Here is a 26,267-nt window from a genome sequence, read left to right as displayed (position 1 = left end):
CAAAAGTTTATTGTCGTGGGAAATCCGAGTTAATTGCTGAAATTGGCTTAAATCCTTAAGGACAATGATTCCGCAATCTATTTTTCTAACATCTATAACTATCATTTTTCAATGTTTGCAAATAATGGAAGTTTTTTTAAGAGAAAATTAAGGTATGTTAGAATATACGAGACAAATAGATAATATCTTGCACTACTTTTTAGACATGAGAATCTTATTCTAAACACGTCTAATCCTTATAATTTTGAAGTAAACACGGGTAGAATCTTAAGTTTAACAAGTGTTGCCCCTCGCTTGCCCCATGGGTAACATTTTCGATTTTTGACCTTAAAGGTTTGTTCATGAGGCGAGCGAAGGTCAAAAAATCAAGAAACCACCTACAAACGCTTTACGCCCAATCATTCTGGATAACGCTTGCATTCTCTGTATTACCGCGGCTGCTGGCACAGAGTTAGTCGATGCTTATTCCCCAGATATCGTCATTGCTTCTTCTCTGGGAAAAAAAGTTCACAACCCGTGGGCCTTCTACCTCCACGCGGCATTGCTCTGTCAGGCTTTCGCCCATTGCGGAGTCTAGGCCGTGTCTCAATCCCAGTGTGGCTGATCATCCTCTCGGACCAGCTACTGATCATCACCTTGGTATAATTTCCGGAATGCATAAATGGAAACAGGAAACAAACGAGAGATAATAAATAAGATATGATCAACTAAACAAGTGATTGATTAGAGAATATTTTTGCATTTATATGTGATCTAATTCGCGTATTGATAATTTATTTTGAAATCATTACAAAATAATATAAAGATGATGAAATATAAGGGTTTTGAGTTTGAGTTTGACCACCCATTATTTTTTGTCACTGTCCTCATTTCTTATAACCAGTTCAAAATAAGACTTAAAACATAGTATAACCAGAGTTATAATAAGACATAAAACATAATATACTCACACAACTTTTTGCAAGAACATAGATCCTAGCAATAGAAACAAGACCAGCAATTCACACAACTTTTTGCAATACTAGAAAGTGAAACAAGAGAAATATAGAGAGTAACAATGATTCTGCAACCCCAGTGCAAAATAAGACATAAACAGAATTACAGACTTGCTAATTCATCTAATCTATTTACAATCCAAGAGTGCTAGATCAAAGTTAACCACTTAATTACAGTTGCATGCCAAATTAAAATCTTCAGTTCAAGTGCCTCTTTCCATGCATCTTGTGACTCTCCCTCTACATTCAGCTCTGCAAATCAAGCAACTTCCTGCAAAGAAAGTAAGAAACCATGAAAATGGCTTTCAATAAATTAGTCATGCTTTTCACCTCATCGTACAATTTACCACGTTAGTCATTGCAACTCTCACCAGTATTGCAATAAGCATATAACAGAAGTGGATCATCATACGAGTTATCTATTGGTCCTGTGTGACCTTAAAAGAATTTAGGCAGCAGTGACTGACTTCCAAAACACAATCCTCAAGAAGCTCATGAAACAAGATCATGAATCACCAGCACCTGATAGCAATCTTCTCCACGTGGCAGTCAGTCACTGCTGCTAAAGTTCTCCCTGCTTCACACCACAATATAAAAAGAATCATAAGAAAATTAGACAAGTAAATATATAGAAAGATTACCATAGTCGATCAATTTTGCATTTCAATATCATAATCCTATCAGCTAAAGGACTAAAGCATGCATGGCCAATGATACTACTCAAAAATTAGCCAAGGACTAATTTCAATTCTTTCTGCAAACCAACTCTACTTAAACAACATATACTCCACTAAGTTCAAATCTCTGTATTAAAAGCTGCCTATAACTGCTCATTTTTTAGGGACAGAATAGAAATGGACATGGAAACTAATCAGGAAGACCATAGCATGCTTTAGTTGGACAGCTATACTGGAGGCCTGCTTGAGACAAGATAACCTTTGTAAAAGAGGTTTTCCGTTGTGCAACACGTGTTTCATGTGTCAGCAAGAACCTGAATACGCCCACCATATTCTTCTCCATTGTAAAGTTGCTAGAGATGTCCTGAATATGTTTTGGTGTATTTTAGATGCTTTGATGCAATCGCCAAATAGTCTCCTAAAAGTAAGATGACTTTCATATCTTTTTTGCTGGTCTAACTTATAGTATGTACTTAACAGTTAACAACTCAGTAGATTTTTTAGCTCCTGAAACTGCATCTAAAAGATTTAACAGTGCAACATTCAGCGGTGCAAGAGCAGTATCAATACTAATACATGTTTTCTAATTCTGTTTGATTCCCGTAATAGGCGTTTTCTCTTCTTCTAGAGTGAAACCGCCTGGCTACTAATATTCAGGATAAATAGGACACCTTCAAGATCTGTTAGCGCATTGATAGAGACTACATAAATAGGACTTTACCCAGAGGCGTATGCAGTAAGCTATGGGTTCAATTGAACCCATAGTTTTCGCTCATACCCTGTATTTATGCCCAAAACATCATTAAATTTGTACAAATAATAACTTTTGAACTCATTAAATTAGATGAGATGTGGCAGAATTGCGAATCTGAACCCATAAAGTTTAAATCATGGATCCGCCTCTGACTTTACCGACAAGTAAAAAGGCAAAAAATGATGTAAAAATCCAAGTTAGTATTGTGACGTTAGTATATTGACAGTTCGATGAAAACACGAGTCCAAATTTACATCTAGAGAGTATCCTCTATATAGTTTTATTTCATCAAATATAGCTCGCTAGTTTAAGAAAGTGTAGGTCTACAAAAGAGAAAATTTGAAAGAAATGATGAAATACCTAAACCAGCTGAATTCCCAGGTTGGTCTGCACGAGAACCTGAAGATATAAGAATCTGCCATCCTACACAAGCATTTCAACGCATTAGTAATTGGAACATAAGCTAAAAATTCTTATGAAAATAAGATTAACTGAAAGTGAAAATCGAAGTTCATACTTCAACAAGCACCTCTCTTGTCAAGAAAGCAATGAGATGGGAAAGTACTCTAGTGCAGAAATGTAGTGCAGAATCAGGAGGGTAGTTGCTTCTTACCATTTTAGTGATCTGGATCCATATTTGGCTTCTTAAGTTGAAGACATCTCTTCACGATCAATGAAGATTGAAGGTATGTGTTTAATCTTAGACCAATCCTTACCTTGAAGCTTAAGACAACGTTTCTTTAATAGTGGACAATTTGATATAGCAAGAGATTCCAGCTTTGATGGAAGTTTTCCCTTAGGAAATGACTGAAGCTCATAACAATAAGAAATATACAAAATTTTGAGAGCGCTAAGAAGTGGAAGCATGGGGATTGCAACAAGTTTAGGGCAGCATATCACTGATAACTGAAGGAGACATGGAAAATCCCCATTCTTCACGCCTGTCCATTTTTCAAGTTTTGGCATTCCATCAATTTTTAATTTTTCAAGCTTTGGAAATGCAGGTCCTACTTGACTCCCCCCATATCTACAAAAGCGACTATCAATAGATCTTACCCCATACATGCGAAAAAGGAGAAGAGACTTAAGTGACTGTAGACCTCCAAGGAATGGCAAGTCGATACAACTTTTACACTCCAAGAGAGTGATACTCACAATGTTGGACAAATACGAATTACTCATCCATGTAGGAAAACTAGAGCCATTATAGAAAGATATCTGTAACTCTTTGAGGCTCAAATGAGGCTGAAGATATTCCAATATCTCCTCAACTAAAAAAGGGAAATCATCTTGATGATGTTCCCATTGCAACTCCAACTTATCGAGATGTTTCTTGTTTAGCTCAACTTCTCTAGCCTCTTCGACACTTGAAATATTCTCAAGTCTTGAAATCTGAATTGACCCGCAAAGATCAGTGAGCTGCCTCAACTCTCTCACACCATAACCTTCCCCCTTGCCAAGAATGAACCCTTTAAGTGTCTGAAGGCGGGTCAGATTACCCATTCCAACTGGCATTGACCTTAGTTGGCCAACAATGTTAAGATCCAAATGGCGCAAATTAACCAACTTGCTAGTACAGTATGGTAATCTCGAAAAATTAGAACAACGCTCCAACTTTAGTATTTGTAAATACCAAAGCCTACCTATAGATTCAGGAAGGAGTCTAATAGGTGTGTCGGAGACATCAAGATAACGCAAAGATGACAAATAGCTAATGGAATTAGGCAACTCAGTTATGTTAGTCGCATGCAAGTCCATAGTTCTCAAGTGTTGCATCTTGAGAAAGAGATGATCAGGTACTCGCTTGAAGGAATGTTTATGGCGACAGGACAATACAAGGGTGCGCAACTGGTTGAATTTTTGGAGAGTTTTGAGAGTGTCTTTTCCAAAGCTCTCAGAGAGTAAGAATAATTTTTGGACTTCTTCTGCAATACTACTCAATTGTGCTTCTTGTACCCACGAGTTTGAACATGAGGACCCAACTTTGTATTTTATTCTTCCGGTGGCCATATCAAATCTTGATTGCACTATACGATTCACCTTAAGCATGTCCTCGAAATACTTGTTAGCCACAATCTCCACTCCCCGCCCATACTCAAAATCAAAGAACCCTTGTGCAATCCATAATCGGATCACCTTATCCTTGTCAAACTCAATATTAGAAGGCCAGAGAGAATAATAATCAGTTAGGCGATCCGGAAGCTCCTCCAAGTTTAAATGTTGGGATATGATGGTCGCTTCAAAATTGTTGCTCAATCCCTCGTTACATGTCATCGCCCTAATTATCTTGACAAGTATGTATACTCCTCGAAATATTCTGCAAATCTGAATAAGATGACAAATTTATATCATAATCGTACTACCACGATAACAAAATTTGCAAGAAAACATAAAACATGATGCCGAACCAAAGGGAGAGAAAAATCAATAGCAAAACGGTCAAGTAGTTTCACTTAATTGTGATAGCTAGTCCTTTACTCACATTCTATCCCAACAAATGATACAAGAGCAACATCTCAAAATGCATGTGGAAGGACTAAATAATTTGTTTAATGAGAAAAGGAATATTTTGATGAGAAACAGAGAAGTATTTGTATGATTACTGGTCCTCTTAAAGAAAGAACTAGAATTAGGGGGAAAAGGTTAATATGAGCGAACAGGGCTGCTGAATCTATCTCCTTCCAATTACTTGATGTCCATGGACAAAAGCCCTATTGTCGAGCTAGACAACCAATTCCCTCAAACTGATTAGTTTACCCTGGAACTGATGGTGCAACAAGAAGAGACTTTTTTCTGAATTAAACTCGGAGTGAAGTGCACTTCAGCTTTTAAAGATTATCCAAATGACACTCCAGCATCAAATATCAGAAAGTTCATTATTTTTTAGAACAATCTCTAGCACCAAATAACGTAAAAAGTTTGTCCAAAATATCATAATGTTATTATATGCCACCGTTTCTCAAACAATAACTTGTTTAATTTCAATTAATTTTTTTGCACATCTTTCAATCACAAAATTCAACTTTTCACATAATTAATACTCTCCGTTTCAATTTACATGACACACTTTCCTGATTTAGAATGACACATTTCTATATTTAGAAACAATTTAACTTTAAACTTTTCATTTTATTTTTACCTACTTTATCCTTAATGAAAAGCTTTTATAGCCACACAAATATCATGGCCCCACTAAGCTTTTGCTCCTTAAGCTTTTAGCACCACATGTTTCAAAAGTCTTCTTCTTTTTTCTTAAACTTTGTGCCAAATCAAACTACATCATCTATATTGAAACGGAGGGAGTACTATATAGAAAAAAGAAAAAACATAAAACAATAACCTTCATTGTATGCAGGTGTTGCGGGAGAAGAGGAAGAGGTTTCAAACAATTACATCCCAAGCATGTATGGCAATTGTGCCCTCCCCCGAATGTTGAAGAATCATCATCCTGAATTAAACTCGTGTTAAAAGTTTATCCAAATAACACGCTAGCACCAAATATCATAAAGTTTACAGTTCCTCTAGCACCAAATAACGTAAAGCTTATCCAAAATATCATAACTTTATTATAAGTCACAACTTCTAAAGTCAGAACTATTTTGCATCTTACTGAATGCTAGAAGTAAAATAAGCCCAACTCTAACTAGCTTCTTACAACTAATAGCTCAATTATAAGTAAGGTAATGGGCTCCGAAATGTTTTATTTGGGTTTAAGTATCTCACATATGGCACAATAGATGAAACATAGATTAAGCTCACTATATGGATATAAATAAAAAATAAATAAAAAGGGGCAGCCTGGTGCACTAAGCTCCCTCTATGTGCACAATATTATATGGATATGATCCAATTAAAAGTAGCATTTGGTTTACACAATATTATAAAAAGCCAAGAAGGAAAGCAATATCAAGTTTTACAAAGCCATAATCCTCACAGTAGTAAATTGTCAATAGTTGCAAGGGAAATTAGATGAAAATAATATCAACTAAGACAAATTATCCAAAAAATTACCACATATTTCGTTAGTATGCATGGAAAACTTGGAAGCAGCTTCCATTTATCTCCTCATTTTAAGACCCATTTGTCACAAAACAATCCACATTTTCAAGTCAACTAAGATTGAATATTCTTACCAATTGTTATGATTTCTCAAAAAAAAACATGTTAATTCAGAGGACGCTCAACTAAAAGGATGAAGTGTCTAAATAAGAAACAGCTACAACTTCATGCTAAAGAGATAGAAGTGCCTTGTACAAAGTGTAATAACAACACATCACCTATGCTTTTGCAATTCCTAAAAATTAATGGATATAGAATAATTGATTTCTTCCAAACCAATACTTAAGAAATCACTTAAATTAAGTATCTATAAAGTTCTCTTTAAGTGCATCCTTCAGATAAAAATAGCAATGGCCTAAATAACATCAAGGCCACCACCATCATACTTCTGGAACTTCTTTAATAAAATCGCTTTTCAAGCAATAACCTGACCAATTTCAAATCAGTTTTGTGCACAACTATCAAAAAAAAAAAATTAAATTTTTCACATAATTAATGTATAAGAAAGAAGACAACAACAACGACGACAACAACAACAATAACAACCCAGTAAAATCCCACAAGTGGGGTCTGGGGAGCGTAGAATGTACGCTGACCTTAACCCTACCTTGGAGTGATAGAGAGACTGTTTCCGAGAGACCCTCAACTCAAGAAGACTAATGTATAAGAAAGAAGCAAAATAGAAAACAAAAACCTTCATTATTTGCTGGTTTTGCAGGAGAAAAGGAAAGGGCTTCTGATAACTAGAATCTCTTTGAACAATCTCATGAAGTAGAATCACTTCAACACTGTGACCAACAAGAAAATGGGAACAAATTAGTACTTGATAAGCAACTATCCGCAAACTAAAAAAAGAAAGATAAAAAGCACCAAACATTTCACTACATTACAATATACAAGAAACTTCGATATGTCCAAAGTAAACATACTAAATGCTACTCCAACAGCATCAGTGATGAGCCCTAGATAACGTGTTTCTTTTACCTTTGCTTTCCTATTCTTAAGCAAAATGAACGAAGAAGAGGAGCAGGAGACAAAAATGGCTCCAACTTTTGCCCTAAAAATCGAATTGTCCCTCAACTTTCTCAAATAGACATTTTCCTCCCTTATGTCTTGCGTAATACTACATTTTGTCCTTAACCTTTTTAATCCCCTCTCAAATACACAGTCTAATGTTATAGGATTATAAGATATTATATTTTTTTCTTAAATTATGTCATACTTTATTATAAATTGTTATCTAATTTCAGTTAAAATATAAATACATTTTTACTTAAATATATTTTCTGCTGTTTTATAATCTTTGTTTGAACATTACTATATATGCTAAATTTGTACTTATACTCCACTTCCTCCGTTTATACTCTATTGTTTACTTTCACATATAATTTATGTTATACCAAATTTATTCTAAATTATACATTTAAGAATAAATAGAGCAATCCTGTTGTGAATTTGTTATAAAAATTTACTGCTTTTAATATTACATACGTTATATGTATTTATATTCGCTCTCTCTCTCTCTCTTCTATTGTCAAATGCAAGTAGAAATTTGATTTTTTTCATTGTTGATTGCTATCAAGTGACTGATACAAGCAAATTATTTTATTTTGGACGAATGGAAAGTCAAGTTGAAATGAAAAGAAAAATGTAGGATATTTACCTGGAAATCTAGCTATATGCAGGAATGCAGTCACATATAAGATGGAGAGACACCTACCGATCTAGCTTAGTTTCTCCATATTGCAAAATTTAAGACTAATGTATAACACTAAAGTCCCAAATCCTTAAGGTGGCGATCGATACCCCTTTATTTCAATCCATGTATTCTGAGTAATGCATACAAGTGTACAAATTACCATCAAATGAAGTGTTCAAAACTCTGCAAACACAGATATTAGCTTCCCTGTTTGGCCATTCCACACATGCACTGTCTCATCACAGGAAGCTAACCTTCCACTGGATGCAAATGAAAGATAAATGTACAAAACTTAAAAATAAGACTTAAAACATAGTATGGCCAGAGACTTATAATAAGATTTAAAACATAATATAATTCACACAACTTTTTGCAATACTAGAAACTGAAACAAGAGAAATATAGGGAGTAACAATGATTCTGCAACACCGGTGCAAAATTAGACATAAACAGAATTACAGACTTGCTAATTCATCTAATTCTTTTTACAATCCAAGAATGCTAGATCAAAGTTAACAACTTAACTACAGTTGCATGCCAAACTTTAAAAACTACAGTTCAAGTGCCTCTTTCCATGCATCTTGTGACTCTTCCTTTACATTCAGCTCAGAAAATCAACCAACTTCCTGCAAAGAAAGTAAGAAACCAGATTGGTTATCATAAGAAAAATTAGACAAGTAAATATATAGAAAGATTACCATAGCCGGCCATGTTTGCATTTCAACATCATAATCCTATCAGGTAAAGGACTAAAGCATGCATGGCCAATAACACTACTCAAAACTTTGGACACTAAACCATGCTCATACCCATGTGGAGTTCATAAGTAACTTATGGGTGGAGTTCAGATCAAACATCGATCAGTATAAAGGTGGGAAATGTTGAGTTTACCAGCTTTTGGAGTGATAAACAATTTACCTTTGAAGATCACCTATCTTGATCTATATCAGCAGGCTAAATTTCCACAAGCCACACAGTCAAGCACATCACTTTTCGAAGAGATCTGCACTAAATAGTCTGGTAGATTTCTTTAAAAGATTGGAAATGTAAATTTGGAAAGTGTGGTGCTGTACAGGTAATGGAATTTTCAGTCAAAGCTGCCTATAACTCATTTTTTAGGGAAAGATCTCATCTCCTAAAATTTAGATGCCTTTCATATCCTTTTTGCTGGTCTAACTTACACTATGTACATAACAGTGACCAACGCAGAGATTTTTTAACTGCTGGAGCTAACTTCTTCCGTATTTTGCAACCTCTAGATGCTATTTTAGCCGTTATGTCTATATAAGCAACATATCAGGGCAAAATTTCTGCATAGATAGCAATGTGCCAATGCCACACCATGTAATTAACTCAAAAATTGAGGTGCAGATTTAATAGTGATATGTACATTCAGCGATGCAAGAACAGTATCAGCACTAATATAAGTTTTCTTGTTCTATTTGATTCTCGTAAAGGTGTGTTTTCTCTTCCCCTGGAATGGAACCACCTGGCTAACTATATTCAGGATAAGTAGGATGCCGTCGAGATCTGCCAGTGCATTGATAGAGACTACATAAACAAGACTTCACCGACAAGTAAAAAAAGGCAAAAAAGATGTTAAAAGTATCATGACAGAAGTATATTGACAGTTTGATGAAAACATAAGTCCAAATGAAACATGGGTATTCTGTTGCTGAACCACAAACATAACATCAAAGCAATAGAAAGTACTAAGCAATCTGAGAGATACCTTTGAGAAAATGGGCAGCATAGCAGACCAATCAAAGCTCCATTATTCATCAGTGGTACGAATCGTGAGGCCTGGTATTCCTCTTGTCTTTATCCAATCCTCTTGATCTACTTGACATCGAGCTGCAACAATTTCACTTCCTCTGACATCTATCTTCCGGAGAGAAATAGGCATCCTTTCTGGCAATTTCCCTACTGCCGGGCACTTTTTGATCTTTAATATGGTGAGAGAACCGAGGATGTCAAGAGAAGGTAAACTTCTTAGGCTGGGACAATTTTTGCATATGAGAACACGAAGAGAAGGCACGTCCCCAGATATTAAATCCACCAATCTTGTCAGCGTCAACATGTTCCAAAATTTGAGTGACTTCAGTGATGGGAATCCCTGAAAAAAACCAGCCTGAGCTTCTCTTACCAAAGGCATATCTTCAATGCAAAGAGATTCAAGGAGCTGGAGATGTCCAAGAACTGGGAGCGACGGGCAATCATCACAGCCCTTCAAGTGAATGCTTTTAAGATTGAAACCTGAATCGATCAACCAACGTTGAGGAAATTCACAACCATAGTAGCCTGTTATTACCAATTTCTCCAGATTTTCATGAAACTTAACGTGACCAAGGACAACTAGTGTATCATGCCCAACTCTACGAACGACCCATTCCAACTCAAGTTCGTTGAGCAACGACATCATGTGTAAGTTGGCCTCTAATACCTGAGTTTCATCTTTTACATTTTCAAATCCGAAGAGGTGAAGTGATCCCTTGAGAAATGTCATTTTCTTTAGTTCCACAATAGTATAACCTTCAGCTTCACTAACCACAAATGTAGACAGGGTTTGAAGATTTGTTAATTCTACAAATTTTGATGGCATGTTCTCTATTCGCCAACACTTATCAAACTGAAGATGCCGAAGGTTTCCCAGATTCCTCAAACTTGCAGGGAGATAACAAAGTTCTTTGCAACTATTCAACTGAAGTGTCTGCAAATAAAAGAGTGTACCTATTGATTCTGGTATACGTCGTAAAAGATTACCAGATAGATTAAGGTAACGAAGGTACATTAAATTGTCAATTGTGTCTGGCAGCTCAACAATGTGCCCATGACTCAAATCCAGAACTCTTAGCAGACTAAACTTTTGGAGGAGATAAGTTGTTGCCTCACCAACACCTGCGTCGACATTCCGACATGTCAAGAGGAAGGTCCGCAATCTTTCACACTTGGGGAATTCCTCCATAGATTTAACTGACACCAAATTGTTGCAACAGAGCGACAAATGACGAATGCTTCCAAGTGAAGGGGAACATGTTGGATTTTCATCCTCAATCTGCAAACATATGTCTGTAGAAATAAATTGAGCCATCTCGCGAAAGAAGTCATGCATTTTGTATATCTTCTTCTTTTCTAAGTAAAAAAATGACCTCCCAGCTAGATCCTTAAAGTACTGCTTACCAATGCATTCCAAAGTTATTTCACCCATAGGCTGAATGAGTCCTTCGGCCAACCACATCAAGACTAAATTGTCCTCTTCAAACTTATAACTTGCAGGGAATAGAGCACAGTAAGCAAAGCATTTCTTCAATTCCGCAGGAAGACAACGGTATCTAATTGCTAGAGATGGAAAGATAGCATCTCTACACTGAGTCAAATCCCACAAATCACTTTTCAAAATCGCATCCCACTCCTCATAAGGAAGGCAACTCATTGTACTCGCAAGCACATTTGCCGCCAAAGGCAAACCTTTGCATTTTTTAGCTATTTCCAGCCCTATTGCATCAACATTCTCCCCTGCGCCAATAATGTTGTTGAGAATTGCCCTTTGCCTTATTATATTCCAGCAGTCCATGTCATGTAAAAAATGTAGGAGGTACGGGTCTGAACCAACAACATTTGATACTCTTCTACTTCGAGTAGTAATAATAACCTTACTACCATTGTAACCAAATCTTAAAGGAGCGGATAGGATTTCCCAATCACTGTCCTTCTCGCTCCAAAGGTCATCTAACACAAGCAAAAATCTTCTACCACAAAGCAATTTCTGAAGTGTTACTTGAAGTGGGTCCAAGTCCATGAGTGTGCAACTTGTCTTGGTGGCTGACTCAATGATTGATTTTGTGACTCTAACCACATCAAAATCCATAGATACCGAGACCCACATCCTCAAATAGAAGGACTTTATGACTTGTTCATCATTGTAAACAAGTCGGGCAAGTGCCGTTTTGCCTATCCCTCCCATACCGACAATGGGAATTATGGATAACTTGTGCCTAGGCATATATATATCACATAGTAACTTCTCTACAATCTCTGCCTTTTGAATCTCTCTTCCAACAATTAAGGATTTACCAACAAATGAAGTGCTGCTGGAGGATGTCACTACTTCTGTAGTCTTTTCAGATTTGTGTGATTCAAAACTCAAGAGTTTGTCCATTTCCCCTGCAAGATCTTCTAACTTTTCTCTCAATTTGCTAATTTGACGCGGCACGTTTAGTTTGCCCGACGACAAAATTTTCTTGCGTAAAGGGTGTTCTTCTTGAGATGAAGAAGCATTTGCTGCAACTTTGACCCTATTATGATGATCCAGTTCTAATGAAATCTCATCTAGGAGATCATCAGCAAAACAGGCAAGTGTCTTGATATCTTCGAGCCAGAGCTCCCATGCCTTTTTGCTTCTTTCGCTTGAGAAACAATTACAATGGCCATCCTCCACCCACTCAATCATAGCCATTACTTTTGAGACGCATCTTTCTAACCTTCGTAACTCAGCATCCACGTTCCATAGTTTGCCAATTTCCGATACAGCAAACTTGGCTATGCCTTCAAGTAGTATTAAGGCTGCACCAGCAATAAACCCTGACCTCACCTCTTCTTTGAAACCCATGCCCACATTCAAAATGCACGCCTGACATAAAATCAACCATTAGCTACTACAAGCGGTGAAAACAAACCCACAATATTGTTCCATAATACGTAGTAAAACAAACCCATAAAGATGAAATCTTTTCTTTATTTAAAAGAAACACATTGGACAGATATAAGCAAAATGCAGATCAGTACAACCATGCATAATGTATAATGGTATAAGTAAAATACAGGAAAATGAAGACAATAAATAGGCACCTTTAAGAAATGCAAGATGAAACACTACTCTCACTGTCTCCTGCTAGCTCGTTCGAGAAACATTACTCCCTCTGCCTCCTCCTAGCTCGCTCTTTGGACGAAATACCCTAGTATTTCGCACCCTGCGTATCTTTTTCAAGAAGGATATTTTCTTCTCCCCAGTTACTAATAAGCGCGCCTATAAATATCCTTTTAATTTATATGAAAATTTACTACTCAATACTTGACGTACATTCTATATGTTGAGCATTCTTTCCTTTTTTTCAAAATAGAACTATAAATTTATACTAATAGTTAGAAACAAAAAACAATTGTTTTCCTTTTCCCTCACAACACATATCTTAGTAGAGAGCACTCATTTTGTCCTAGTTTATGTGTTAGCATTTTGGAGTTCGAGAGTCAAACTTATTAATTTTGATCATGAGTTCGGATATAGAATATTTATTTGAAAAGTCATCCGATAATTACAATTGGTGTAATTACACAATATAGTAATTACGATGACATGTTTGTTTGTCATAACGTAATTACAATGTAATTACAAGCGTATTTTGATTGCACAAGTGTAATTACATAATTATATTTAATTTTAAATAAAATAATTATCAAAACTTAAAAGTTAATATAATAAACATATGCCTATAAATGATTTTTTATAAGTATAAATGATAATTGGTATATAAGATGCATATTTTTTGTTGAATATACATTAAGCAGTAATCATATATTAATTACTAATCTTGTAAAAATAATTGATATATATATTTTTTAAATTAATAATATTTAGGTTAATTAATTATAAAAACTAAAAATATAAATTTTGTAAGAACATCATGTAATGCATGTTTGATAAAATAAATTAATATTTATAAATATAATGGCATAATATTATTCAAATATTTGACAAAACTAATCTATTACTTCTAACTAAAAAATGAACATCATGCAATGTGAAGTGTGTGTGTGTGTGTGTCTATATATATATATATATATTTATATATATATATATATATATATATATTTTAATATATGTCAAATTCCAACATAATAAAAATAAGTTCCAATACAACTTAAGATTAGGAAACATAATAAGTTTAAAGAAATTTTCAGAAACCACTATTGTTTAGTTGCTATTAATTTCCTATAGCTGTCATTTATATAATTACTTCCTATAGCTACTATTCAGTTGTTACGTGACTGTATTTGCTATATTCGCGCTATTGTATTTATGAATGCAGTAGCAGAAATCGCCTAAAAACAGGGAAGTCTAGCTGTGCGCGACTGTATTCACTGTATTCGCGCTACTGTATTCATGAATACAGTAGCGTAAATCGCCTAAAAATATGAGTCCAGTTGTTTAAACGGAAAGAGGATCAATTGACGTGTATCATTCTTTATTTAACTCACCAAAATCAATTCTAAAAAAAAATCATTGCTACTATGCTGTATTCCATGTATTTATGCGGCTTTATTTATAAATATATTGAGGTAGAAAAAATAAGGATTACAGATGTTTAATTATGTATTTCATGTATTCGCACAAATGTATTTATAAATACAGTGAGGTAATCCGCCTAAAAGAAATAGTAATTACAGGTGTTTAATAACTGAAAGCACAATATTGAATTATATTCAATTTCACTATACTGAATTTAATTGTATTCAAGCAATACAAAATCAAGAAAATAGGGGGCATACCGTTCTATTTAATTTTATTGTATACATTGTATTCAATTCACAGATATTCAGTATTATACATTGTATTTAATTTACCGTATTCAATTCGACTGTATTCAAATAACATAAAATCACAAAAACACATTGATATTCGGTTGTATTCAAAAAATACAGACCTTCGGAATACATAAATACGGGCGAAAAATAATATATTTATACAAAAATACAATATATTTGAGTGAATTTATACATAATGCAATGTATTTGTATCATTGTATGTGACTAAATAGTAAAGAAGAGAAGAAAGTTTGCCGGAGATGGCGTTTTTCGGCCAAGCAAAATACTGTATATACTGTATTAAAACTAAAAATGGAGACCAACAAAAACTCGACCCTCAAATCTTCTCCGGCATAGAAAATATTGCAGTATCCGCCGTTCATGTTACACTACCCATGCTCTACTCGGATTATTCCGACATCGATTTTTGCTCCCCGCACAGTGGCCCCAGCCTCAGAGCGACGAGCTCCTCCTTGCTATGGAGGAATCTGATTTTGAAGAAAAGGTTTGTCTGTCCCCCTCTTTCTCCCAACAGTTTTAGAAATATTTTTAATTGCAGTAACCCTAGGGGATTCGGCCAGAGAATTCACGATTAGAAGCAGGTATTATGCTCGAAGAGAGAGAGAGAGAGAGAGAGAGAGAGAGAGAGAGAGAGAGAGAGAGAGAGAGAGAAGAAAACTTTTGTTGAGGTTTTGAGAGAGAATTGTGTGTTAATTGAAAGAAAGAGAGAAAACATAAATAGCGTATTTCACGCCTTAATGGTAGTGTATATCATAAACACCTATTTTGCTATAAAATATAAAAAGTAGCTATAGAAAATAATATTTTAAAATAGTTTTAGACTTTTTGTTTATAATAAATAGTGTGTATACCTTTGCTATAAGAGGAAAAATTTCCATAAGTTTATAATATCATTCAACAACGAATATAGAAAATACTTAAGGTCCTAAGTTTATACCAAATTTAATTACATGGTGGCTTTCCAAACAAGCCCTAAGTTTTTTGGAATAAAACTTATATATGAGAGAAACTACTTAAGAAGTAATGTAAGCCACTATAATCAGCAATTCAAAATATCTAAAAGACATCTAAAAAATTACGATAAAAAAAAACTCTTTGGACTCTCAAATCCGAACACTGTTACATAAATTGGGATGGGAGAGTAGCCGATCCTAGGTTTATTGCTTTCGAATTTAGTAAAACTTTGATTATGAAACATTCGTTTACTACATTTAGTTATACTCTATTTTATTTAATTTTATGTGAATCTATTACTATTTGGGAAGTCAAACAATATTTTCTTTATCAATATTATTTGTATATAATTTTTAAATATTTGAATTGTTAACCATGTGACGTATAGTATTTTTTTAATGTAATTTTTAAATATGTAAATTTTATTTTAAAAAATTAAAATTATGTCTAAATTCACATTGAAAATTAATCAATTTAACTCTCGTACTCCAAAAAAGTTCACGTAGACTCGAATGGAGAGAATAATAGTTTTAATTTGTTGTTTCTCATGAAAAATATTAACTACAAATTTGGTATAAATGACTTTGTTACATTTTTTCTAGTGTTTGATAAATAAATAAAATATTATCCCAATAATATTCATATATATAGTTAGGCAAACATTATTAGATAAAGGTTAGGAGGGGGTGTTGTTTGGGGGGGGGGGGGTGCGAGGGGAGGGGGATTAGGGTGCGGGCCGAGAGTTGGGTGTTGGGGGATGAAGAGGAGATAATCAATTTGGATTGCCACTTATGGACCTCGTTTGTTATTATTATTATTTTTTTGGTAATTATGAATTTGGGAAAAATTATGTACTCCCTCCGTCTCAAATTATTAAAAATAGTTGTCTCAAATTATTTGTCATTTTAAAAGTTAAAGACAAAATAGATTAATTTTTTCCTTTTTTACCCTTAGTAATAATTGTTCTTGAAGATAGAGATAACACATAAATAAAATAAATATTCAATAAAGAGAAATTATATCTTAAGACATAAATAAGGGTAGAATAATCTAATCTCTTTCCTAATTAATATTTTTAAGGGGCGTGTAAAGAGAAACACGACACATAACATGAGACGGGGGAGTAATTATTCACCCCTATAACAGACCTCATCTTTTAAACTGCTAACATCTACCTTCACCTCACCCCTATTATATTTCTCTATCAATATCACTAATGGTAATAGTTCAATTGTTGCAACTATCCATCTATCTTGATATTACAACTTCCTTTGCAATGGATAGAAAACTGATTCATGCTTCTCAGCTCTTCGTATGTATATCTAGTTGCTTCAAACACTTCTCTTGCCCGCCCACCCAGAGGTGGAGCTAGGATATAAATCGTTATCCTTTTAAGTTACTGAGTTCTAAATAAATGATCCGTATAACTTCAATGAATATCTTAAGAGAAATACATAATTTTAAAAAAGCTACTGAGTTCGACTGGATCCACATTTCACACTCTGTTCCGCCCCTGTCCTCATCATTGTGTTGGATTAATCTCCCACGTCAGATTGTCTTTGATATAATAGGTACGAATCCATTGGATCCACAGCCTATCCATTGGACCTCGTTTTCCTTTTTGCATTTCCTGATTTTTAAGGAAATTATTTTCCTAGAGAAAATATTTTTCATAACATGTGGATTAACCAAACGTGAAAAAATTAAAATACCTTAATGTTTTTATCCAAACCAAACACACCCTTAGTTTCAGACTTTCAACATGTTTTTGTGTTCCTTGCCTGGCCTTTTATATTTATTATAGTCTACAATCATGTTGTTACGGCAAAGGATGAACAAAAATTTAGAGCTCTGATTGAGACACTAGAAATTATATGTTTGACCAAGTTTTCAAAATCTACTTATTTTGAAAAGTATTTTGTTAGAAGTACTTGTCGAAAAATACTTTAGAAGAGTAACAATTTATGTTTGGCTAATGCAATCGTAGTATATCGAGCTTCTCTGTGTGTCCAAGCTTCTTAAAAAAGAACACAACGTTGAATTTGTAACCGCACCTAAATGAGACAAACACTGTTAAAAAAATAAAAAAAATAAAAAATATATATATATATATATGTCTGATTATATATGGTATTGCAAATTAAACTATTCTGGGTCTTTAAGATTTGAGGGAAATTATGTTGTATAATTATGCGACGTTCATTATATGAATCTTTTGTATTTGTATTTATTCAGATCAGTTTCATTCGAAAGAATTATTATGATTAAACAATTTTTTCTATATCTGTGAACCAATCATTAGGTGATTTTTTCTATGTTTATCCAATCATAGTAGATAAAATTACACGTACCTTGTGCTGGTGGGAGATAGTGGATATTCCATGAAATTAAAGTTTCATTTAACTGTGACTAGTGTTTTTTATTGTGTTAGTACATACACAAATTTGTAGAATGCAACAACAATAGCAACAACGCATATAATATTCAGAACGATGAGATTTTCTATCATATTTTTCTTTTGTTTTTTTATGCTTATTCTCGGTGGTCTTTTTCCTATTTTGTAAAAAGAGATTCAATGACCAAAGAAATAAAAAAAAATAAGTAAAAGACATAATCGAATATGATAGAGGTGTCCAATGAGAACTCATGTTAATTTGTTGGGCAAAGATCACTTTTAGATCGCCGTCGAAATTATTTATATCCGGTAGTTATAAAAATATATAAAATTTATATATCTTTTGTATATAACATTAGGGGTGTTCATAAAAATCCGAAAAACTGAACCAAACCGAAAATCGAACCAAACCGACCAAAAAAACGGACACTTTTGGGTTTGGGTTAGTTTTGATTTTGAATTTTAAAAACCGATCAAATTAGGTTTGATTTTGGTTGTAACCAAAAAATAACTGAAAAAATCGAACCAAATCGACTATATAAGTAGTTATTTAAATTTATTCTTACACCTATAAATACATATGTATATTTTTATACAAAGTTCCTAAAAATTTATGGTAGTTATTAATCGTTTGCACTTTTAGTCTAGTTCTTTGCTATTATAATAATCTGGTTCTTTGACTTTATATTCTAGTTTGATTGGTAGTTTTCTCTTGCTAAGTACAAGAATCAATTTCATGTGATAAATAATCTATTTCTAATTGAGTCCTTAAATTATTCATCACTATTTGATTATCATCAATATATCTTGGTAAATGATAGATTTCTCAAAGAGCAATTGGCTTGATAGTATTACGTTGAAAATATAGTCGCTGGAATATGTGTTTGGTAGTGTATGTCTCTTACTTAAGAAAAAACCGATAAATAATAAAAAAAAGCCGACAATAAACCGAATCGATAAAAAATCGACATAATTGGTTTGGTTTGATTTTGTTTCAATATCTGAAAAAAGATTTACTTGGTTTGGTTTCTTTTTAGAGAAAAAACGATCCAGACCGAACTATAAACACCCCTATATAACATATAGAAATGTATATATATAACTTCCGTGACTGATTGTAACCCAACCTGCCCAACATCACACATTTTCCCCTACTCTTCATAACGCATCACCTCCGTTTGCTTGGCATTCTGAATTCTGCTGAAATTATCCAATTAAAGTAGCAAATACATACATAAAAATGAAAATGTTATATTTCTGTGACTTCTAAATTTTAAAATTTACATACGTAATTACAAGAGTGAATTCTTTGATATGTGGGGAGGGAGAACACATTCTTGTATCCTATAAAGCAGGCAGAGTTTCTTTCAAGTCAATATAGTAGAACTCAAAATCTTCTTTGGAACTCAACTTCTTCATTTGCACTATGGAAACAGAATAAGACATTTTTGTCCAAATCTCTGATAAATTTATGCTTGATTATACCTGACATTTTTTTCCTGTCCTCATTTCTTATTCCCAGTTTAAAATAAGACTTAAAACATAATATAACAACACAACTTGTTGCAAGAATATAGTTTCTTAGCAAGGGATCAGCAACTCACAGCTTTTTGCAATACTAGAAACTGAAACAAGAGAAATATAGGGAGTAACAATGATTCTGCAACCCCAGTGCAAAATAAGACAAACAGAATTACAGACTTGCTAATTCATCTAAATCTTTTTACAATCCAAGAATGCTAGATCAAAGTTAACAACTTAACTATAGTTGCATGCCAAACTTTAAAAACTACAGTTCAAGTGCCTCTTTCCATGCATCTTGCGACTCTCCCTCTACATTCAGCTCTGCAAATCAACCAACTTCCTGCAAGGAAAGTAAAAAACCATGAAAATGGCTTTCAATAAATTAGTCATGCTTTTCACCTCATCGTACAATTTACCACGTTAGTCATTGCAACTCTTATCAGTTTTGCTATAAGCATATAACAGAAGTGGATCATGAGATCATCACACGAGTCATCGATTGGTCCTGTGTGACCTTAAAAGAATTTAGGCAGCAGTGACTGACTTCCAAAACACAATCCTCAAGAAGCTCCTGAAACAAGATCATGAATCACCAGCACCTGATAGCAATCTTCCCCACGTGACAGTCAGTCACTGCTGCTAAAGTTCTCACTGCTTCACGCCACAATATAAAAAGAAATGAGATTGCACTCCTTCCTCTAAGCATTTCCATATGATTTTCTGAGTTTCTATTTCTTTGTTCTGCATTGTTTTAACTTCAAACAAAGCAACTGTAAGTGTGATTTGCTACCGAACTTTGTGTTCGCTGAAACACTGGGGTTTGAAGTACCGCTACATCAGTGTATGATTCGTTCTATCCTGGAAGGAAATAATCCATAACCTTGGGTACTAGGAGGGGATTAAATTCCTTAAGGAAACACTGTGAATTCAGTGGGCTCGAATTAATTACTGTTTTATTACGATAACTTATATTTTCCAGAATTATTATTTACAAATATAGCAATATTGGCGGGACTAACAAGCTTAAGGAATTTAATTATTTATTTCTGTATTTGTGTTATTCTTATTATTCTACAAACTAAAACCTTTGTGATTTTGTGTACTCCCGTTTTGGAGAGTAAAGCCTTCGTGGCGTTTTGTTAGAGATTAAAATCTACATGGTTTTTACTCCAGTTTGAAAACGTTTATTAAACGTTTGTTTGTGTCATTCTTTTACAGAAAAAAATCACGACTGAAAGCGAAAACCAAGCTGTTTCGACGGTGACTGCCAACGCATCGACAAGCCGAACACCGGCGTTGGCACCGGCAGAAAAATCCGAAAAATTTTCTGGGATTGATTTCAAGCGCTGGCAGAAGATGATGTTCTTCTACTTAACTACGTTATATCTACAGAAGTTTATCAAGGAAGATGTTCCTAATCTGCCAGAAAAAACTCAAGAGAATGAACGCTTTCTCGTGATTGAAGCGTGGAAGCATTCTGATTTTTTATACAAGAATTATATTCTTGGCGGACTGGATGATAATCTGTATAATGTATACAGTGGCGTGGAGACGTCAAAAGAATTGTGGAATGCACTTGAAAAGAAATATAAAACTGAAGATGCCGGGATGAAGAAATTCGTTGCCGTAAAATTTTTGGACTACAAAATGGTAGATAGCAAGTCTGTTATTACCCAAGTTCAGGAATTGCAAGTGATTATTCATGATTTACTTGCTGAAGGTTTTGTCATCAATGAAGCATTCCAAGTAGCAGCAATGATTGAGAAGTTGCCTCCGTTGTGGAAGGACTTCAAAAATTATTTGAAACACAAACGAAAGAAAATGTCCCTTGAAAATTTTATTGTTCAGTTGAGAATCGAAGAGGACAATAAAACTGCTGAAAGGAGAGGCCGTGGAAATTCAACAATAATGGGAGCAAATATTGTTGAAAATAACAAAAAGAGGAAGAAGGCTTCTGTTCCGAAATACAACCCAAGCAAGAAGCGGTTCAGTGGAAACTGCTACAACTGTGGAAAAATCGGACACAAATCTACGGAGTGTCGTGCTCCAAAGAAAGACAAAAAAAGGGGTCAAGCAAACATGGTAGTAAAGCATGATGATGTTGATAACTTGTGTGCCATGCTTTCTGAATGTAACTTGGTGGAAAATCCTAAACAGTGGTGGTTTGATTCTGGAGGCACTCGCCATGTTTGTGCAGTTAGAGAAGCTTTTGCTACTTATGCTCCTGCTGGACCCGGAGAGACAGTTTATATGGGAAATGCTTCAACAACAAAAGTTGAAGGATATGGGAAGATATTTCTGAAAATGACTTCTGGCAAGGTCATGACTTTGAACAATGTCCTTCATGTTCCCGAAATGAGAAAGAATTTAGTCTCTACTGGACTTCTTGTTAAGCACGGTTTTAAGTGCATTTTTGTGTCCGACAAGGTTATCATAAGTAAGAATGAAATATTTGTAGGAAAAGGTTACCTCACCGAGGGCCTTTTCAATCTGAATGTAATGGTTGTGGAAAACAATAATAATATTTCAGCTTCTTCTTACTTATTTGAATCAAATAATTTATGGCATGTACGTTTGGGTCATGTCAATTATAAAACCTTGCGAAAAATGATTAACTTGGAAGTACTGCCTAAGTTTGAATGCGAAAAATTAAAATGTCAAACATGTGTGGAATCTAAGTATATTAAACATCCTTATAAGTCAGTTGAAAGGAATTCAAATCCTTTAGACTTAATTCACACAGATATTTGTGACATGAAGTCAATACCATCTCGCGGTGGAAAGAAGTATTTCATAACTTTTATTGACGATGATACTCGATATTGCTATGTTTACTTACTGAATAGTAAAGATGAAGCAATAGACGCATTCAGGCAATACAAAAATGAAGTTGAAACGCAACTTAACAAGAAAGTAAAAATAATAAGAAGTGATAGGGGTGGTGAATATGAATCTCCTTTTGAAGAAATATGTTTAGAATATGGAATTATTCATCAAACAACAGCCCCTTACACGTCCCAATCTAATGGGATTGCGGAAAAAAAGAATCGCACATTAAAGGAAACGATGAATGCGTTGTTGATAAGTTCTGGTTTGCCACAGAACTTGTGGGGGGAAGCCATTCTTACGGCTAATTGAATATTAAATCGAGTGCCCCATAGCAAAACACAATCCATTCCATATGAAAAATGGAAAGGAAGGAAGCCCAACTTGAATTATTTTAAAGTGTGGGGGTGTTTGGCAAAAGTACAAGTTCCTAAACCCAAAAGGGTAAAGATAGGACCGAAAACCGTTGATTGTGTTTTCATAGGATATGCGACAAATAGTAAAGCATATCGATTTTTGGTTCATAAATCAGAAAAATCCGACATTCATAATAATACGGTTATAGAATCAGATAATGTTGAGTTCTTTGAAAATATATATCCATATAAAAAGGAATGTGAGTAGTTTGGTGAAGGATCTAAACGATCTCGGGAAGAAACAAAAGAAAGTACATGTAATCAGGAGGATCCAAGACATAGTAAACGTCAAAGAACGTCTACTTCATTTGGACCAGATTTTGTGACTTTCTTATTGGAGAATGAGCCTCAAATATTTAAAGAAGCTATGACTTCTTCGGAATCATTATTTTGGAAAGAGGCAGTCAATAATGAAATAGAATCCATATTGAATAACCATACATGGGAATTGGTTGATTTTCCTCCTGGAAATAAACCTTTGGGTTCTAAATAGATTTTTAAGAGAAAAATCAAAAATGATGGCACTATTGATAAATTCAAGGCAAGACTCGTAGTCAAAGGGTATAGACAATGAGAAGGTCTAGACTACTTTGATACATACTCTCCAGTTACAAAAATTACGTCCATACGGATGTTAGTAGCATTAGCTGCAGTGTATGGTCTTGAAATTCATCAAATGGATGTTAAGATGGCCTTCTTAAATGGAGAGTTGGAGGAAGAAATTTACATGGAACAACCTGAAGGGTTTGTGGTTCCAGGTAAAGAAAAGAAGGTATGTAGACTTGTTAAGTCTCTTTACGGACTAAAACAAGCACCCAAACAATGGCATGCGAAATTTGACCAAACAATGTTGTCAAATGGTTTTAAGATAAATGAATGTGATAAATGTGTGTACATTAAAAATGTTCCAAATCACATAGTCATTGTTTGCCTATATGTGGATGATATGCTGATAATGAGTAATGACATTGCCAACATAAATGCTACTAAGCGTATGCTCAATAGCAAGTTTGATATGAAAGACTTGGGAGTTGCTGATTTAATTCTGGGAATTAAGATCCATAAGACTCCTCAAGGTCTGGCATTGTCACAATCTCATTATATTAAGACAGTACTTGAAAAATTCAAGCACTTGGGCTTTAAAGTTGCAAAGACTCCAATTGACGTGAATCTTGCATTAGCAAAGAATAAAGGCCAAAGCATATCACAATTGGATTATGCTCGTGTGTTGGGATGCTTAATGTATATCATGAATTGTACACGACCAGATATAGCTTGTGCTATAAGTAAACTGAGTCGATATACGAGCAATCCAGGCCAATCTCATTGGATGGCAATGAAACGAGTTTTGGGATATTTAGAACATACCCAGAACTTTGACTTGCACTACAGTAAATTCCCTGCGGTGATTGAGGGATACCGTGATGCAAATTGGATCACCGGTTCAACTGATTCTAAGTCCACGAGTGGATATGTATTCACTATTGGTGGAGGAGCGGTATCTTGAAAGTCGTCCAAACAAACATGTATTGCCCGCTCTACAATAGAGGCTGAATTCATAGCCTTAGATAAAGCCGGTGAAGAAGCTGAATGGCTCCGGAATTTCTTGGAAGACATTCCATTTTGGCCCAAACCGTTGGCACCAATATGCACACATTGTGATAGTCAAGCGGCAATTGGAAGGGCTGGGAGCGTTATGTATAACGGAAAATCTCGTCATATACGACGAAGACATAAAACCGTTAGGCAATTACTCTCTAGAGGAATTATCACGATTGACTATGTAAAGTCAAGTGATAATGTGTCGGATCCACTTACAAAAGGCCTAACTAGAGATGTAATTGAGAAATCATCAAGGGGAATGGGACTATGGCCGAGAACAAGTCATTGTGGCGGTAACTATACCTAGAAGACTAGAGATCCCAAGATCTAGGTTCAAGGAGATCAAACAAAGTCATTAATGACGGTTCAATATTGTCAAATAATATTTTAGTCCGTTCTCGTGATAAGACAATGTTCAGTACCAAGGATAAAGCATTAAGGCTTTTTAATGATTTTTAAATTTAATACGGGGTATATCAAATAGTGTATCTACAGGATGACACGTTTAGGAATCACCTATGTAAGTGTGAAGTGTTAGCCGCTTCAAGGAGAACTTTGTAAGGCCAGTTCTCTACGCACTTATGAAACCAGGCGGTATTCATGGCTGAAACGAACACAACAATGAGAACCAAAGACGGTTAAGGGTTGATTGTGTGACTTATGGTTGTCTAGGTATACACCAAAGATCGACGGTTCAAAGATATTAAATCTACCGATTGACCGAGTATATCCGACATAAGTTCACTACGGAAATTTCAAAGGGAAACCTACTTATCCAGATGCGATTAATCCTTGCTTGCAAATCACACAGTTTTTCCATGCATACTTCCGTGATATAGCCATTCCCCATTCATGTGAGGGATTGTTGAGGTTTTTGTTATTTAAGATGAAATAGTCTTAAAATGAGGGTGAATGGGAAATGGAGGAAAAATAAAATTTTTGAGTAAAATTTTAAGTTTTTCCCTCTTGACAATGAAACATTGTCCCATATTGGAAGAGGAAAAGATTTTTGGTGGGTATATATATAATTGCTCTTCTTGTAGCTCTTAAAGAGTTAAGAAGAAAGCAAGCCTCGCGTCGTCGTCGTCGTCGCTCGCTCGCTCGGCTCGGCTTCTGCTTCGGCTCCAGCTGCAATAGCAGCCGCCTAATGCTCTTCCCACCATGGCCAAGTGCTTGCTCCACTGACTGCTATAAATATGTGCAGCAGCTGTTGAAGAAAAATATACAAACCAAACTGAAAACGCTCAACTTTGGCTATACATTGCACTCCTTCCTCTCAGCATTTCCATACGATTTTCTGAGTTTCTACTCCTTTGTTCTGCATTGTTTTAACTTCAAACAAAGCAACTGTAAGTGTGATTTGCTACCGAACTTTGTGTTTGCTGAAACACTGGGATTTGAAGTACCGCTACACCAGTGTGTGATTCGTTCTGTCCTGGGAGAAAATAATCCATAACCTTGGGTACTAGGAGGGGATTAAATTCCTTAAGGAAACACTGTGAATTCAGTGGGCTCGAATTAATTACTGTTTCATTACGATAACTTATATTTTCCAAAATTATTATTTACAAATACAACAATATTGACGGGACTAACAAAGTGCACTTCAGCTTTTAAAGTTTATCTAAAATGACACTCCAGCACCAAATATCAGAAAGTTCCTTATTTTTTAGAACAATCTCTAGAACCAAATAACGTAAAGAGTTTGTCCAAAATATCATAATGTTGTTATATGCCACAGTTTCTCAAACAATAACACTACA

General features: G+C 34.7%; 1 protein-coding gene across 1 annotated transcript; it reads right to left on the bottom strand.

The window, feature by feature from the left end:
• Positions 1-1,000: 1,000 nt before the first annotated feature.
• On the bottom strand, positions 1,001-12,793 carry LOC104091602 (putative disease resistance protein RGA1). Its single transcript, XM_033654914.1, has 7 exons — positions 9,976-12,793; positions 7,470-7,542; positions 7,180-7,273; positions 5,767-5,874; positions 3,040-4,751; positions 2,787-2,849; positions 1,001-1,266 (listed from the first exon to the last, which is right to left on the bottom strand). The coding sequence occupies exons 1-5, from the start codon at positions 12,791-12,793 to the stop codon at positions 3,072-3,074; spliced, it is 4,773 nt and encodes a 1,590-aa protein (XP_033510805.1). The 3' UTR covers positions 1,001-1,266; positions 2,787-2,849; positions 3,040-3,071.
• Between the last annotated feature and the right edge of the window lie 13,474 nt (positions 12,794-26,267).

Source organism: Nicotiana tomentosiformis, chromosome 12, assembly GCF_000390325.3.
Source record: "Nicotiana tomentosiformis chromosome 12, ASM39032v3, whole genome shotgun sequence".
Classification (NCBI taxonomy): Eukaryota; Viridiplantae; Streptophyta; class Magnoliopsida; order Solanales; family Solanaceae; genus Nicotiana; species Nicotiana tomentosiformis.
The sequence above is the reverse complement of the archived record's forward strand: the minus strand, read 5'-3'. Positions and strand labels throughout refer to the sequence as shown.

Bases quoted from the DNA above. Each gene is read 5' to 3' on its own strand.
- LOC104091602 (XM_033654914.1), bottom strand. From the start codon at position 12,793: ATGGGTTTCAAAGAAGAGGTGAGGTCAGGGTTTATTGCTGGTGCAGCC. The intron at 7,543-9,975 runs GTACCACTGATG...TTCGATTTTTAG, and splicing joins AATACCAGGCCTCACGATTC to GGCAAAAGTTGGAGCCATTT. The intron at 5,875-7,179 runs GTTTTTGTTTTC...AGTTTAATTCAG, and splicing joins AAAACCAGCAAATAATGAAG to GATGATGATTCTTCAACATT.